The sequence below is a fragment of the Lotus japonicus genome, chromosome 6, assembly GCF_012489685.1.
Source record: "Lotus japonicus ecotype B-129 chromosome 6, LjGifu_v1.2".
NCBI lineage: Eukaryota > Viridiplantae > Streptophyta > Magnoliopsida > Fabales > Fabaceae > Lotus > Lotus japonicus.
Genome location: NC_080046.1, coordinates 63322737 through 63336361, shown reverse-complemented (window position 1 = coordinate 63336361; position 13625 = coordinate 63322737). Strand labels below are relative to the sequence as shown.

The following is a 13625-nucleotide window of genomic DNA, read 5'->3' as shown; positions in this document are numbered from 1 at the left end:
AGGTGAGACAAGGGACGTTGCACATCTGGGTGAGAACCACCACCACCACCAATTTCCCACCTTCTTCCATCATCACCAACCTCCGAAATCGCCAAGATCTTCATCGACCCATTCATAGGGATTTACAGGGAATGAGCTATTGTCCTCCGCTGCCGCAAGACCCATTCACAGTGATTGAGCCATCTTCATTGACCTTAATTTCGACCCTCTCAATTATTTCTCTCCCATCCCTCTCCTTCTTCTTTCAACTATTTGTCAATTTTCTCACTGCTACTCCTGTTGATTTTACTTTGCCCAAATTGTATCATTGTATGTATATATACAGTGAAGCAACCTTGTGAATTTCGTTTCATGATTTATCCCTCTTTTCCTCTTGAATAGTGTTTTTCATTGCAATAACTTTTGTAGAGGGTTATGGGTTTTCTTCTTCTGCAAAGGGTTATGGAATTTAGATCTGGACATAGTTGTCAAATACGTTGGTGTTGTGGGTGGTGAAGAGTGGTTGCGATTTTCGATTTATTGACTCGAACTGTTTTTGGAACCGACAGTGGCAAGGAGGTAGGCCGGAAATACCCACGGTGGCGTGACGGTGGACGGCTGTCGTCGGCGACGACGGCTTAGTGGCTGAGCAGCGTCATCATCAAGGGAAAGCAAGAGGAAGGAGACAAGGGCATTAATGTAAAAATCAAAATAATTATAATTAAGTATAAATTTAAAATTAAAGGGATCTTAACAGAATATGCGGTTTCTATGGCCAAAAACCATTCATGCACCGGTGCAAGACTTTGCACATAATGCACCCTATACGAAACCGAGAACTAGTCCATTACATTTGATCTTGGATTCTATAATTCATATTTTTTTTCTTAAAAATACTGTTAAGAGAGATACTATAAATATATGGTCATATTTTTTTCTGAAACAAAAATTAATTTACTGTGAAGAGCAATTTCTTGAGAACAAAGCTCTCTCAAGGGAGCATTAAAAAGAAAACAAACCTAATTACCAATACCAACCATCATTCCCCAATATATTAAAAAGAAAATCCAAAATCAAGTCTAGGTGCTCAACCAAATATCAAATACATAAAAGATAGCGAGCCTATGAAGCCCAACAAAGATCAAACCGATGCAAATCCTCATCCATTTATCAAAAGAGGCTAGACAGTAGACACTATAGCTAAAACAAACAAACAAAAAATGCGAGAACAAAGGAGCTGGCAAAGACTACCCTGCGTAATATGCATTTCTACATATTTAACCCAAGTTATCTGAACTTATTTAAGGATATCATGAACAAGGTGTTTGATATTTGTTGGGTGAGCGATGGCCGAATCTGAAGTACTATATGAAATTGTTGCAGTGACTATGTTTGCAGCTTCACTAGTATGAATTCCATCCCAAAACACATACTCGGTCCTATTTTGGCATGGAGTTCCATTAAGAATACATTTCCCCCTTTCATTTGTTGTGCAACAAGGAGCATTAGTAAACTTGAAACCTGAAATTTAAGAAACATGATGTTATCATATATATGCGCCATATTCGAAGTTGGAAATTCAAGCATTCCAATAGAATGTGGAATGAAGTATGAGAAAGTCAAAATTTAGTACCATTTGATTTGTCGTGGATTATGGCCGTACTATTTATAAAGATGAATTTGGAACCTTTTAAGGTTTTCTTATTGAATCGATCCACTAAAGATTTGAGTTGATCATTAAAAAGAAATGCGGCAGCATTTTGCTTTTCAATGCAAGATCCATTTACAAAAACCTTTGGAATGCAACCTAAGCGATCCAAACTCACCACCACGGTCTTTCTTGCCCCAACATGATGAAGAGCCTGTCATGGATCATAAACAATATTTCATTATTGTAAATCGACAAATCGTTACTATCCACGAAATCGAGTTGTCTAAATCACGCAAAATTCACTTGTATTAAAATCATCATAGCTTAGGCGACCCAACAATATTTTAACAGTTTTGTTTTAAAAAATTCTAATTGACAACACATGTCAAAATATTATAATGACACGTAAGATGGATAATTTTATCTAATATTTAGCTTACGTAATATAGATAATCTAAGAGTCAGAAAAAATTGTAAGATATTGTACCTTTAAATAATGAGATAGCTGGTGAGTAAGAACTTTGGCATACTGCTCGGGGGTGTACGTGCGGCTTGTGTTGAATAAATCAGGAAGAAAATAATTTTGTTCATAGTCATTGGTGCCTATGTACACGTAATACAAGCATTGAGTAAGGTAGTTTACAGCTTTGTGAAACCCTCCAAGTTTGGTGGAAATTTGAGAAACTATGGTTCTATGATGTTGCAATTGTAATCCCATGTTGACATTTGTACCCTGCGTAATTGCATGCATGAATTTAGTGGCTTGCTTGAAACACAAGTAAATCTTGTACAGTATATAAAGAAGGACAATTAATGTGTATATAGTGAATGCATGTATACCAAATTGGTTCCGGTTTCCTGCCGAATTCCTGCTGAACCGGATGCATAATTAACACCTTTGAGTATGTCTGAGCCACTGAGGTTTGCAAAAGGTGGGATGAATTTCTCAAATCCCAAAATTTGGGCTGCAATATATTATTATGATAATTAATGGTTAAATAATGTTAATTAATAATGAGAAGTGAAGACATATGAAGGAGAATATTTGTGTTCCCTACAGTTAGGGATATCCTTCATTCACGTATTAATTCAAGACATCTGAATTGTTTGATTATCAATCGATTCATATACATTTCATAAAAAATGAGCAGTAAAATCTAAATTGATTGATCTCGATTGAACAACTCAAATGACATAGTTACCTAAATTTAAGAAATTTTCAAATCCAAATTAGGCATATAGAGAATATTACCTAATTTATCAATGGGATTTAGACCATTGGTATATCTTCCGGTTGGGCCGGTTGGGAAGTCGATCCCATATGGCAAGAAATTTGCTTTTGACAATGTTGGGAGATTGTTGTTGTTTCCGCTATCAGCCAAAGAGTCCCCAAAGACAAAAAGGCAAGGCACAGCTTGGGAATTCCCAAGAACACTATGTTGCATGCAGGCAACCATGAGAACAAGAGAGAGGACCAACCATGCTTTGATCTCACAAGCCATTTCTCACTCTCAAGGCAAAAGGTCGATCAAGGAATTCAACAATTGTATTTGAGTGACAATAAGAGAGGATGGGGGCTTGTATTTATAAACCGGGGGGCAATGCCAAATTGCCAATTCAATTGTCAAAATGGAAGTGTGAACTAGGATTACAAGTTTGGCAGCATTAATAAAGGATTGCAAACTTCGACGTAATTAAGCATCTATTTCAGTTAGTTCTATAATGTTTCTTCGGCAACTGTATTGGCATCTAGTTCAATATATAATATCTTTGTCCCACCATCTATATATTTCAATTTTCTTCCAGATCTAAAAATGACGGAGACAAAGAACATGCAAGTTATCCGAAAATCAGAACTGTTTCATTTTTTGTTCAAGATTTTGACTTTCTCTACGGTACAGTAGAAAATGCATAGCACCGCCACTAATTACAAATAGGATAAATTGGCAGCTATTTTATAGCTAAATATCCGATAAGGGGGTAATGTGTGAGTCAACCCGTCGATCTTTCTCGCCTTCAACCCACACAAAAATGGTGGGATGGGTTATCCCGCTTTGTAATATGGTTTAAAATCTCCATAGCGTCTCGTATAGTCGTATTAGGTTGAGTTGGTGGATAAGTTGAAAAAAAAACCATATATATGGGGTTGGGTTGGAGAGTCAAGCCACTCATAACTCAAATTTTTGGACTCATATATCGTTTAACTTAATTTGTTTTTAATTCCATTAAAAAAATTCGTTAGTTAATTAAGATGAAAGAATAAAATAAAAATTTGCCATAAACATGTGAGTTTTTTTTTGTTATTACAAGGAAAGGAAACGTGAGTTTGATCATATTCCTATATATGAGCTTTTTTTTATAAAAAGAAAAAGCAAGATTTGTGAGTCCTTGAGATCGATCTCATAGAAGTCAGCTATTGCTAAGAATCAAATTGAAAAAGAATTCAAAATCTTACCAAAAAAAATTATATATTTGGTATCAAGGAATGCGCAAGACTCAACAAGTTTAATTGAAATCACAAAATCAAATTAAATAAGGGAATCAACAAAGGCAATCACAAAATGAACTTAAATAAGTAAATCAAGGAATGCTATATTGGTTGTTTACTTGTATTGTAAATTTTGCAATGGGAACTCAGTAAAAAACTAAAAATAATTAATCTCATAACAAAATTTCAAAGTGAATCATAATAGCTTGAGGCGTATCATATGATATTGTTCCCAATTGTTTATTGACTCGAGATTGTATTTCTCTTTGCTCTTTGTTTAGAGGGTTTTGAAGTACACCAATACTTTCATTAATTCAATTTGCTTAAAAAAATGGTTAGAACTGGGTTGCTTATAAATAAAAAAATTGTCAGAATTGGAGAAGAAGAAATCTGAAATATTATTCATTTGTTTCTTACTCTTACTCATCATTCTTAATTCCTTACCAGAAATTTAAAATTGAGGGGGGGGGGGGGGGAACCAAAATAAATATTTTCATTCATTATGTTTATATGCCAACATTCTTTCATTCATCAATTTAAATTCTGTATATCCCTTAAATTTAAAAAAGAAAGCAAAATTCAAATTTGGCAGAATTCAAATTTGGCAGCATTAATTAATTAGGAACACAAACTTCGACGAATTAATGAGATAATATATTTTAACTATTCCATTAATGTTTCTTCCGCAAGTGTATGACCATCTAATAAATATATATATATATATATATATATATATATATATTTTCTTATCTACACCAAACAAAATACTTTTTTTTATAAGTCAACTTGAATTAACAAAAGAAAAAGGAAAATGGGTACCCAAAATCCAAAATACATTCAAAATCTGTAAGTAGGCAAAACTGAGTCAAACCAGCCCCCTACATGTACAAAACCAACTATATATACACCTGTATACGATCTTCTATATATTTCAATTATGTTTCTTCCAGATTTTTTATTTATTTTACGGTCAAATTAAATGCTAGATGTAAAAATGAAATAGACAGAGGTCTAAAAAATCAGAACTGTTTTATTTCTAGTAAAACATAATTTAGCAACAATGTGAACTCCAAAATGGGCCTTTAATTTGAAAGCTTTTTGTCATATTTGTGTGAAGCGTTCCACGACCTCGACACTAAGCAAAAAAATTCAATCGTTTGTTATCTTGTTATTTTCCTCAATTAGCATAAATAATCAATAATGATGATTTTTTATTTTCGAGTTTTTGTTGTGCTTGTGGATCATATTCTATTAAACTAAATTATCTTTAAAGTTGGGAAGTCTGGAGAACAATTTGCTCACTCAATATTGTATTATAATTCATCAAATTATTACATATACAATAGTGTAATTTAGCTAGGAACATAAGAAAAAATATAGCCAAGAGAGAATTCGCATTTTCTATTGGAAAAATGCATGAAATCATCTTAAATATTATAGCTTTTGAAAATAGGTATTATCAACTATAATTTTATCCTAATTGATTCTTAAACTCTACTAATATTACAATGGATTCTTTTATTTACCTGAGTAAACTCAACAATGATCAATAGTTTTTTCAAATTTTTAGAAAAATAAGGAATTTTATTCAATAAAGGGGGATAAAAAATCCCAACAAGCTAAACAATTGGCAAAAGTGCAAGGCAAAGCCAACCCTCAAAACTAAAAAAAAAACCAATGAAAGGGTTTGAGGCCGATTTTAGGATCTAGAGCTGATTTTAGGATACATGATAAGTTGGCATCAGGTCGGGTTGGTCGGCATGAGGCTGGCCTATTGAGGTGCGCGAGTTGATGTCGTGTCGGGTGGGGAGGGAGGGAGAAGAAAAAAGAGACTAGGGAGAGAGAGGACAGTTCAGAGAGAGAGAGAAAAAGAAAAAGAAGGAGTTTTTTTAATGGATGGATTAGATTGGATATTCAATCTATTAAAAATTTTAATAGATGGATTTATTAAATGGGTTATGGATGAGTTAGATTTTTTGTAAGCGATTTTAGTGAATTCTTAATGGGGTTAATGATTGGTTTTCTTGGCTCATCCATTACCATTATCAAAAAATTCACTCAATCCATCCATTTGACACACTTAGCCACGTTTAGATGAGATATAAGGAAAAGAAATAAATGCGTAATATTAACATGGGTTAGATGATTATTTCCAAGTCAGATTGGAGGAGAAAAATCAATTTAATCCTCAACTTGATTCAAAGCTGCCACTATATGAACATCCAAAGTTTATGCCTGCTATTGCGGGCTTGTGGCTATTACTGGTGGAGGTTCATTCAAAACATGGACATTAATGTCAAATGTCAATGCAGTTTTTTTCAAATTTTAATAGAACAGCCGCCATTGCATGCAGTTAATTAATGATCTGATTCCAGAATGGATTTAATCGTTTTGGAGCAAATGGCCATGGCCACCACCTTTCCACCAGTCACGTGGGCGGTTCTTTGTTAATTTGCTGAAGGTCTGAGCACAGAAAAGAAATCCAGAGAAATTAAATGAGTTCAGGTCAAATGTAATTCAAGAGCCAAACGAGGCACACAATCTAGGTTTCCATGTGCTGAACAGCACTATTCAGAACTCCATCTCTCAGATCGATCGAACTGAAGGTTTTGTGGGAAGTTTGATTGTATGGAAGAATTATTATGATGGAAAGCAGAGTGGAGCAGGCTCTGCAAGCACCAAACCTTCATGGTAGATATTTATTTGGCCTGTTTGCTAGTGCTAGCTAGGGATTGCATATACTTCAAATTCTCTAATTTGCTTTTCTATCTTGTGATTTCTGGCATAGGTCATGATGTTCAAACTAAACAAGTCTCATATTTGTGGATTGAAGAGAAAAAACTACTATAGTATATAAGGGATGGTGTTATAAAAAAAAGAAAGACACCAAGAGATATCGACGCCATATCTTAACCCAAAACGGCAAAACCTTAAGGCATTAGGTTTATGATGTTGGGGTTGATTGCAATGTAAGTCTCACATTGCTAATGAAGGAGAAAAAAGATCAAGTTATGCATCTTGGAGAAGTCCAACATCGCTTAGATTAGTGAGGGGTGGAGGGTCCAAGACTATATATAGGGATCTCAGACTCCTTGTTTCAACACACCAAAACACCAAAGATGTAGCACCTGAAAACACTTTAAGTTTATATTTGTGTTTTCTTTTTCTCTTATGCTCTTGTTTTAGAGCATTGTGAGATGTAGTTCAAATATTTACTTTGGTGAGTGTGAGTGTACTGGGGTCATGGGGTGGTTGAGAGTGAAGTCTATGTGTTGTAACAATTTTCACATAGTGTTTATTCTCTGGTTGTCGGTTTTGACAATGGCCGTGGTTTTTTCTCCGGTATTGGAGTTTCCACGTTATATTCTTGTGTTGTTGATTGCGCTCTTGGTTTATTTTACTTCTTCAGCTGTGTTATTCCTAACATATGGGCCACATCTTTTATAAAGTCTTCTCCTCACCCAAACTTAACCAATGCGGGACTCCAACTCTGCACTTGAATTCTCAACAATCTCCCCCTCAAGTGCGAGTCACCTCCACATTATCATGACCCCTCTCCGCGGAAGCTTATCCACTCTTGCACCGCCGTTCGCTTCACCGCGTCAACGGAACTCGATGCAAGCCACACCGCTAGGAAGACTTTCGACACAAGGAGTCGTAACCATGGCTACACCAACCATTGACTCTGATACCACTTGTTGGGGGAGACAGGGGAGTCCATGGGCCGAAGAGCAAGACACCAAGAGATATTGACACCACATCTTAACCCAAAACCATAAGGCATTAGATTTATGGGTCACATCTCTTATAAAGTCTTCTCCTCACCCAAACTTAACCAATATGGGACTCCAACTCTGCACTTGAATTCTCAACAATCTCCCCCTCAAGTGCGAGTCACCTCCACATTATCATGACCCCCCTCCGCGGAAGCTTATCCACTCTTGCACCGTCGTTCGCTTCACCGCGTCAACGGAACCCACCGCCTAGCCACACCGCTAGTAAGACTTTCGACACAAGGAGTCGTAATCATGGCTACACCAACCATCGGCTCTGATACCACTTGTTGGGGGAGACAGGGGAGCCAATGGGTCGAAGAGCAAGACACCAAAAGATATCGACGCCACATTTTAACCCAAAACCTTAAGGCATTAGGTTTATGGGTCACATCTCTTATAAAGTCTTCTCCTCACCCAAACTTAACCAATGTGTGACTCCAACTCTGCACTTCAATTCTCAACGGTTACAAAGAAAAAAAAAAAAAAGAATGAGCTCAATGAAAAAAATAACACAACTATCAACCGATGCTGAACTAACCAATAAGCCATGGGTTCTTGAGACTCAAGTTTGACAAAAGAAACACGCATCCTCACAATAAAATATTGGTCTTGTGCGGTAAGTAAATGTGCAGGAGCATGTTTGGTTTCCAAAAAAAAGACATTTGTAGAGAAGGACAACTTACAATTTCTCAAACATGTGGATACACTTGTTACAGATCAAAGAAACACACATCCTCATCAAATCTTGAGAACATGCCTAAAATAAATCAAATCCAACAAGACGAGTCCAATTGAATTTAAAGGAGATTGATAAAGTTAAGAAATTCAACATTTGACGGAGATCGTTAAATCATCGTCACATCATGCATGAAGAGGTTGGGTTAGAACCTAAATGCTAAATTAACGAGTTTCTATCTTTTCATCCGGATCAATTCTAATTATTTCAGTATTTTTTTTCATAATTTAAAGTATAATAATTTTAGATAAATAATAATATATTTATTATTTATATTTACAAATGCTCAATTAAATTATTTACTTACATCACATAATTTAGTTTAGATAATGTATGGCTTGGCTTGGCTTTGCGCTACTAGAATTGTATCCAAAATTGTTTTTTTTTTGGACGTTGCATCCATGCCTGAGTAACTGAGTCTGAAAGTATATTTTCTGTAAAAAAACAAATAGTAAATTTATAAAAATGTAGAAATATGAATTTTACTTATATCAAAATAGTAAAAATAGACAAATTTCTCTTTTTCAATTTTCCCTTCAAATATGTTTTCAAGGAAAGTGAATTGCAGTTCACTACCTTAAACTTTGCTCCTATAACACTATATATTGTAAGCAATTTACACTCCACCTCACCCTTTTAACTTTTGCGACGAAATATCTGAATATGTCACAAAGTCTTTGTTCAATGAATAATAGAGACCGTCACCAAGTGAAGCAGGCATAGAGACAGACGGAATTAGTGACGAGTTTTATACAGGGATATTTTATGTCATAAAATTCATCTATTTGAGCGACAAACATTTTTCCATCTTTAAATTTCTCACTAATACATGCAAGTTTTAACAATTATTTTAGAATTAGTGACGAGTTTGACGAGGAAGTTGTCAATTTTTATATTAGTGATGATATTTGCGACGAAAATATATCTTTTTGTAAGATGACTTCTTTTTTTGATAAAGTAGAGGGCCTCAGCCCAGAACTAAATGACTTTAATTTATATATTTCACCACAAGATGCATAAAGCAGGGGTTCATGTTATATCAAGCTATTGAATTAGCAGGACTTGTTAATCAATTTATTAATTATCTGTTTTGTTGCTATTCAAAGCTCAGTATAATCATTCTAAATGGTGAAATGCATTTTTGTAAAAACAGATCATTAACTAATTGAATAGCTAATGCATTTCCAGTAAATGGACACTATATATCATTTCGTTGTGACTTCCACAAATGTAATTCATCTCCGATTATTCTCATACTTCCAATTATCACAATAGCAGTCACAACATTAATGTTTCCAATAGGTTGCAGACCCAGATAAGCATTTTTCTCACCTAGTATTATTACTTACAACCACAGATAATTATTGTGGCAGAGTTTATTGCCTATACTAGCTAGAGCCTCTTACATTTGAGCCAAGCTTCTGATATCAAAAGGGTAAGCATCTGATTCATATTGGGCACTGTAAGCTCTCCCACCAATAACACTGTTGCCAGCCTCAGTTGGATGAAATGCATCCCAAAACAGGAATTCATCCCTGTTCATGCATGGGGCTTGTAGGGGCAGGCATGTGATTTGCCCGTTGTTCCTTCCGGTACCACAGCACCCAGCATCTGTAACTCTGAAACCTGAAAATGTAAGACCACAAGTGAACAAAATGAGCATGAAAGTTGGATATGGACTCACTTGGTTTCTGCAGTCAAGTTTTGTACTTATGGAAACTCAAAGTATTTTCACTTTCAGAAGTTCAACTTGTGGAAGTGAATTTTTTTTGTGTTCCGGAAGTTCAACTTTCGGAAAAGTATAAAAAATACGGTTCCGTACTATAATAAGTACACTTTTGGAAAGAAAGAAAAAAAAACTTCACTTTCGGTAGTTGAACTTCTGGAAGTGCAAAACTTAACTGCAGTGACTACAAGAACCGACGACTACTAATGTAGTAAATCCAAATTCATGAAATTGACTTCATGACAAATCACAAAATGTTTAAGGCAGAAAATAATTACCATAAGATGATGCGTTGCTTATGATATCTTGGAAGATATCATAAGCGTTTATATAGATGAAATTTGCATCAGGCAGCTGGTTGTTGAGTTGATCAACAAGAGATTTCAAACCGTTATTGAATAATTGATTTGCTGAATTGATTCTTGCCACACATGTTCTTCCATCTCCACCACTCTGGGCCAATGCATTAGGGCTGCAACCAATAGGACCAATCCCAAATAACACCATTTTCCTCGCTCCATAGTTATACAGAACCTGAATCACAAACACAAAACAATTGACCTTCTAGTTTGCTGTAAAAGCTAATTGAAGATGGCAAAACAGAGAGAACAGAGGACTTTTCAGTGTTGTGCTGGTTTCGAATTGAGAACCTATTGGTGGGACCAACAAACCACTCAGGAAATTGGCGGAGATCAGGAGACTAACCTTGAGTTGTTGAGCATATGCTTGTATGAGGACATTTGCATACTGTTTAGGTGTGTAATTCCTGCTGCTGGAATAGAATAGAGGCTTGAAATAGTTGTTGAGATAATCATTACTACCCATTCCAATTGAATAAATACACTTGCTCAGGTAATTTGCAGTAGTGTTCTCATCTCCTAGTAAATTTATCAACTGGGACACTGTCCTTTGGTAATTTTGCACTTGCCCTCTGAAAGTAATACGTGCTCCCTATACAAAACAGAAGCAGATGAAACAATTATAGAAAATAATCCTATGAATGTGATTACCAAATGAAAAAAAAAGTTATGTGTACTCCAAGCAAAAAAAGGAAACTAGGTACCAGTTGCTGTCCAGTTTCCTCTCTTATTCCAGCAGCTGCAGAAGCATAATTCACTCCCATAAGTATGTCTTGACCTCTAGCTGTTGCATAGGGAGGTATATAACCGTCGAACCCCAAAAGCTCACCTGTTAAATTTATAGGTAAGTCGTAAACTATTTTTATAAACTCATCTGATACTTGCATAAAAGTTTATTTTATAAGATACCAATAATAGCATCTACTTTCATCGTCTTACTTGAATTGAACCCTTGACTTGGAAGAAATGTGTTTCAAAAACTAACAATCTATCATGCTGGCCAATATTGCTCCTTATAATTTCTTTTACCTTTTACTACATCATCATTATAATTTCTGGTTAAGAAAAGTCTGTATAAGTGAATTTTTCTTGGTACTGCTTTTTCTTTCTTTACTTGCATCACCATCATTTAGCTCTTGCTCAAAGTCCAATAGACTACATGCTAAATCCAAACTGTTTTTCCAAACAAACACCTGTGCTTGGAATTAAAGGGGTACACGTACAAATAAAGTGGAGTAACTCAACTAGAGTACTAGTAGTACCAAATGCACACTTCTAGTTTTTATTTTTCACTGATATGCAATAACAAACATTCGTGCTTCTTAAAGCTTTGCCTTAATTTGTAAATTGTAAATAACTTTTTGGTAGGAATTTCTAAATCGTCTTATTTAATTTAGCATCATGATTGTCATTCACTAGAAGAAAACAGGAAAACTGTGACGGTTATATGTACATTCTAGTCCAGTCTGCAGTAATTTTCATTTTGCGGCAAATGTACAACCGTCGTGGTTACTACCTTTCCTGGCGGTTTATAGGAACCTCTGAAATAACCGCCGCGAAAGGTACAGTTTTTGTGGCGCTTCAGCCCAACCGCTGCATAAAGAGCTGCCGGTTGCTCATTAACTTGTAATGATTTATAGACCATTAGTCCATTAACTAAGTTGATTAACAATATATACATGCATGTTTTGATTAACTTATATTAAGGTGAAAAAATTAGTAGCTTCTTGAATGTAATCTCAAATTGAACTTCAGAGTTCAGAGATAATATATAGATTGAGTTAAAGCAATGAATCTCACCAATGACATCAACTGCAGTTTTTCCATTGGAAAACCTTCCAGTTGGACCAGTAGGAAAGTCAATCCCGTAAGGCCGATAATCAGCTCTGGCTATAGAGGAAATGCGGTTATTGTTGCCGTTATCCACCAAAGAATCCCCGAAACTAAAGAAGCAAGGTACTTGTGGTTCAGCTCCAACCCCAGTAGTAGTAATACTCCACAAGCACACAATCAAAACCACAATAATGAACTCCCCATATGCCATTGAAACAAGAAGAAATGTTTGAAGCTAAAAATTGTGGTGAGGAACTTGTGAAATGAGCACAACTATATATAGGTAAAATAGTAGAAGGAAAAGATCATAAGCCATGTTGCAGCATGTGTCTGGCTTTTATGCACGGTTGGGGATATTTGGAAATTACCAGCTTTAGCATTAAATTCACGTGGGGCACATAATGTGAAATCCATTGACAATATGTATCACCACCACACCATCTCTTTTCTTTAATGTGGAATTGGACATTTTGCAGTGATGGGAATTGCCGGCTTTAATTATTACAACATAGTTAACCCATCAAATTTAGTTAACTGCAGCATTCTGATACCTGAGTAGTGAGTACCACAAGGTACAGGTAATGTATGTAACTATGAGAATTTATATCCAAATTATGATATTTATGAGAGAATGAAACCTTTGAATTTGAGTCAGTAATTTCTCCAGCATTATTAATTTATACAAGTATGTATGAATGTATATTATGGTCTTAGTTTATGATCCCTATCTCTCTTTAATTGCTTGTGCACGGCTGCTTTTAATCAATGATACATAATTATTAATCAGAACAATTGTATTACTTCAAAACTATTACATGAATATTTGTTCCATTTGATCTCCCCTGCAAAAGCAAAACTATTGTCCTTATTAATTATTGGAAGTAAGTATGTCCACCTTATTAATTATTATTAGGTGTGATGCATGAGCATGACTCATGAGTGATTGAAGAAGAGACTTGGTAAACTCTAAGGCATTGACATCCTAATTTGGATCCGTATTTGTGCGGATTTCAAAAGGGTGAAGTTGCTGGCTTTCATAACTGGTTGCAGGTGTGATTTTGTTTTCTCTCTGCCTGT

General features: G+C 35.3%; 2 protein-coding genes across 3 annotated transcripts; both read right to left on the bottom strand.

The window, feature by feature from the left end:
* Positions 1–1033: 1033 nt before the first annotated feature.
* On the bottom strand, positions 1034–3327 carry LOC130723194 (GDSL esterase/lipase At5g45670-like). 2 transcript variants are annotated; one of them, XM_057574154.1, is made up of 5 exons: positions 2883–3317; positions 2471–2595; positions 2118–2363; positions 1613–1841; positions 1034–1500 (listed from the first exon to the last, which is right to left on the bottom strand). In XM_057574154.1, exons 1-5 carry the CDS (start codon positions 3130–3132, stop codon positions 1277–1279), a joined length of 1074 nt encoding a protein of 357 aa, XP_057430137.1. In that variant the 5' UTR covers positions 3133–3317; the 3' UTR covers positions 1034–1276. The 2 variants fall into 2 exon arrangements, with proteins under 2 accessions (XP_057430137.1, XP_057430138.1); XM_057574155.1 differs by having other exon boundaries at positions 1128–1500; positions 1806–1841; positions 2883–3327.
* Positions 3328–9823: 6496 nt separating this feature from the next.
* Positions 9824–12780, bottom strand: LOC130723192 (GDSL esterase/lipase At1g29670-like). The gene is made up of 5 exons (XM_057574152.1): positions 12516–12780; positions 11420–11544; positions 11062–11307; positions 10635–10890; positions 9824–10256 (listed from the first exon to the last, which is right to left on the bottom strand). Exons 1-5 carry the CDS (start codon positions 12757–12759, stop codon positions 10033–10035), a joined length of 1095 nt encoding a protein of 364 aa, XP_057430135.1. The 5' UTR covers positions 12760–12780; the 3' UTR covers positions 9824–10032.
* Positions 12781–13625: the final 845 nt, after the last annotated feature.

What these genes read in the sequence shown, in the direction of transcription:
- LOC130723194 (XM_057574154.1), bottom strand. Translation starts at nt 3,132, where the DNA reads ATGGCTTGTGAGATCAAAGCATGGTTGGTCCTCTCTCTTGTTCTCATG. An exon ending in AAATCCCATTGATAAATTAG is followed by an intron (nt 2,596 to 2,882) that starts GTAATATTCTCT and finishes AATATATTGCAG; the next exon opens with CCCAAATTTTGGGATTTGAG. An exon ending in AGCTATCTCATTATTTAAAG is followed by an intron (nt 1,842 to 2,117) that starts GTACAATATCTT and finishes GATCCATGACAG; the next exon opens with GCTCTTCATCATGTTGGGGC.
- LOC130723192 (XM_057574152.1), bottom strand. Translation starts at nt 12,759, where the DNA reads ATGGCATATGGGGAGTTCATTATTGTGGTTTTGATTGTGTGCTTGTGG. An exon ending in CATATGCTCAACAACTCAAG is followed by an intron (nt 10,891 to 11,061) that starts GTTAGTCTCCTG and finishes TTTGTGATTCAG; the next exon opens with GTTCTGTATAACTATGGAGC. An exon ending in AAGCAACGCATCATCTTATG is followed by an intron (nt 10,257 to 10,634) that starts GTAATTATTTTC and finishes TTACATTTTCAG; the next exon opens with GTTTCAGAGTTACAGATGCT.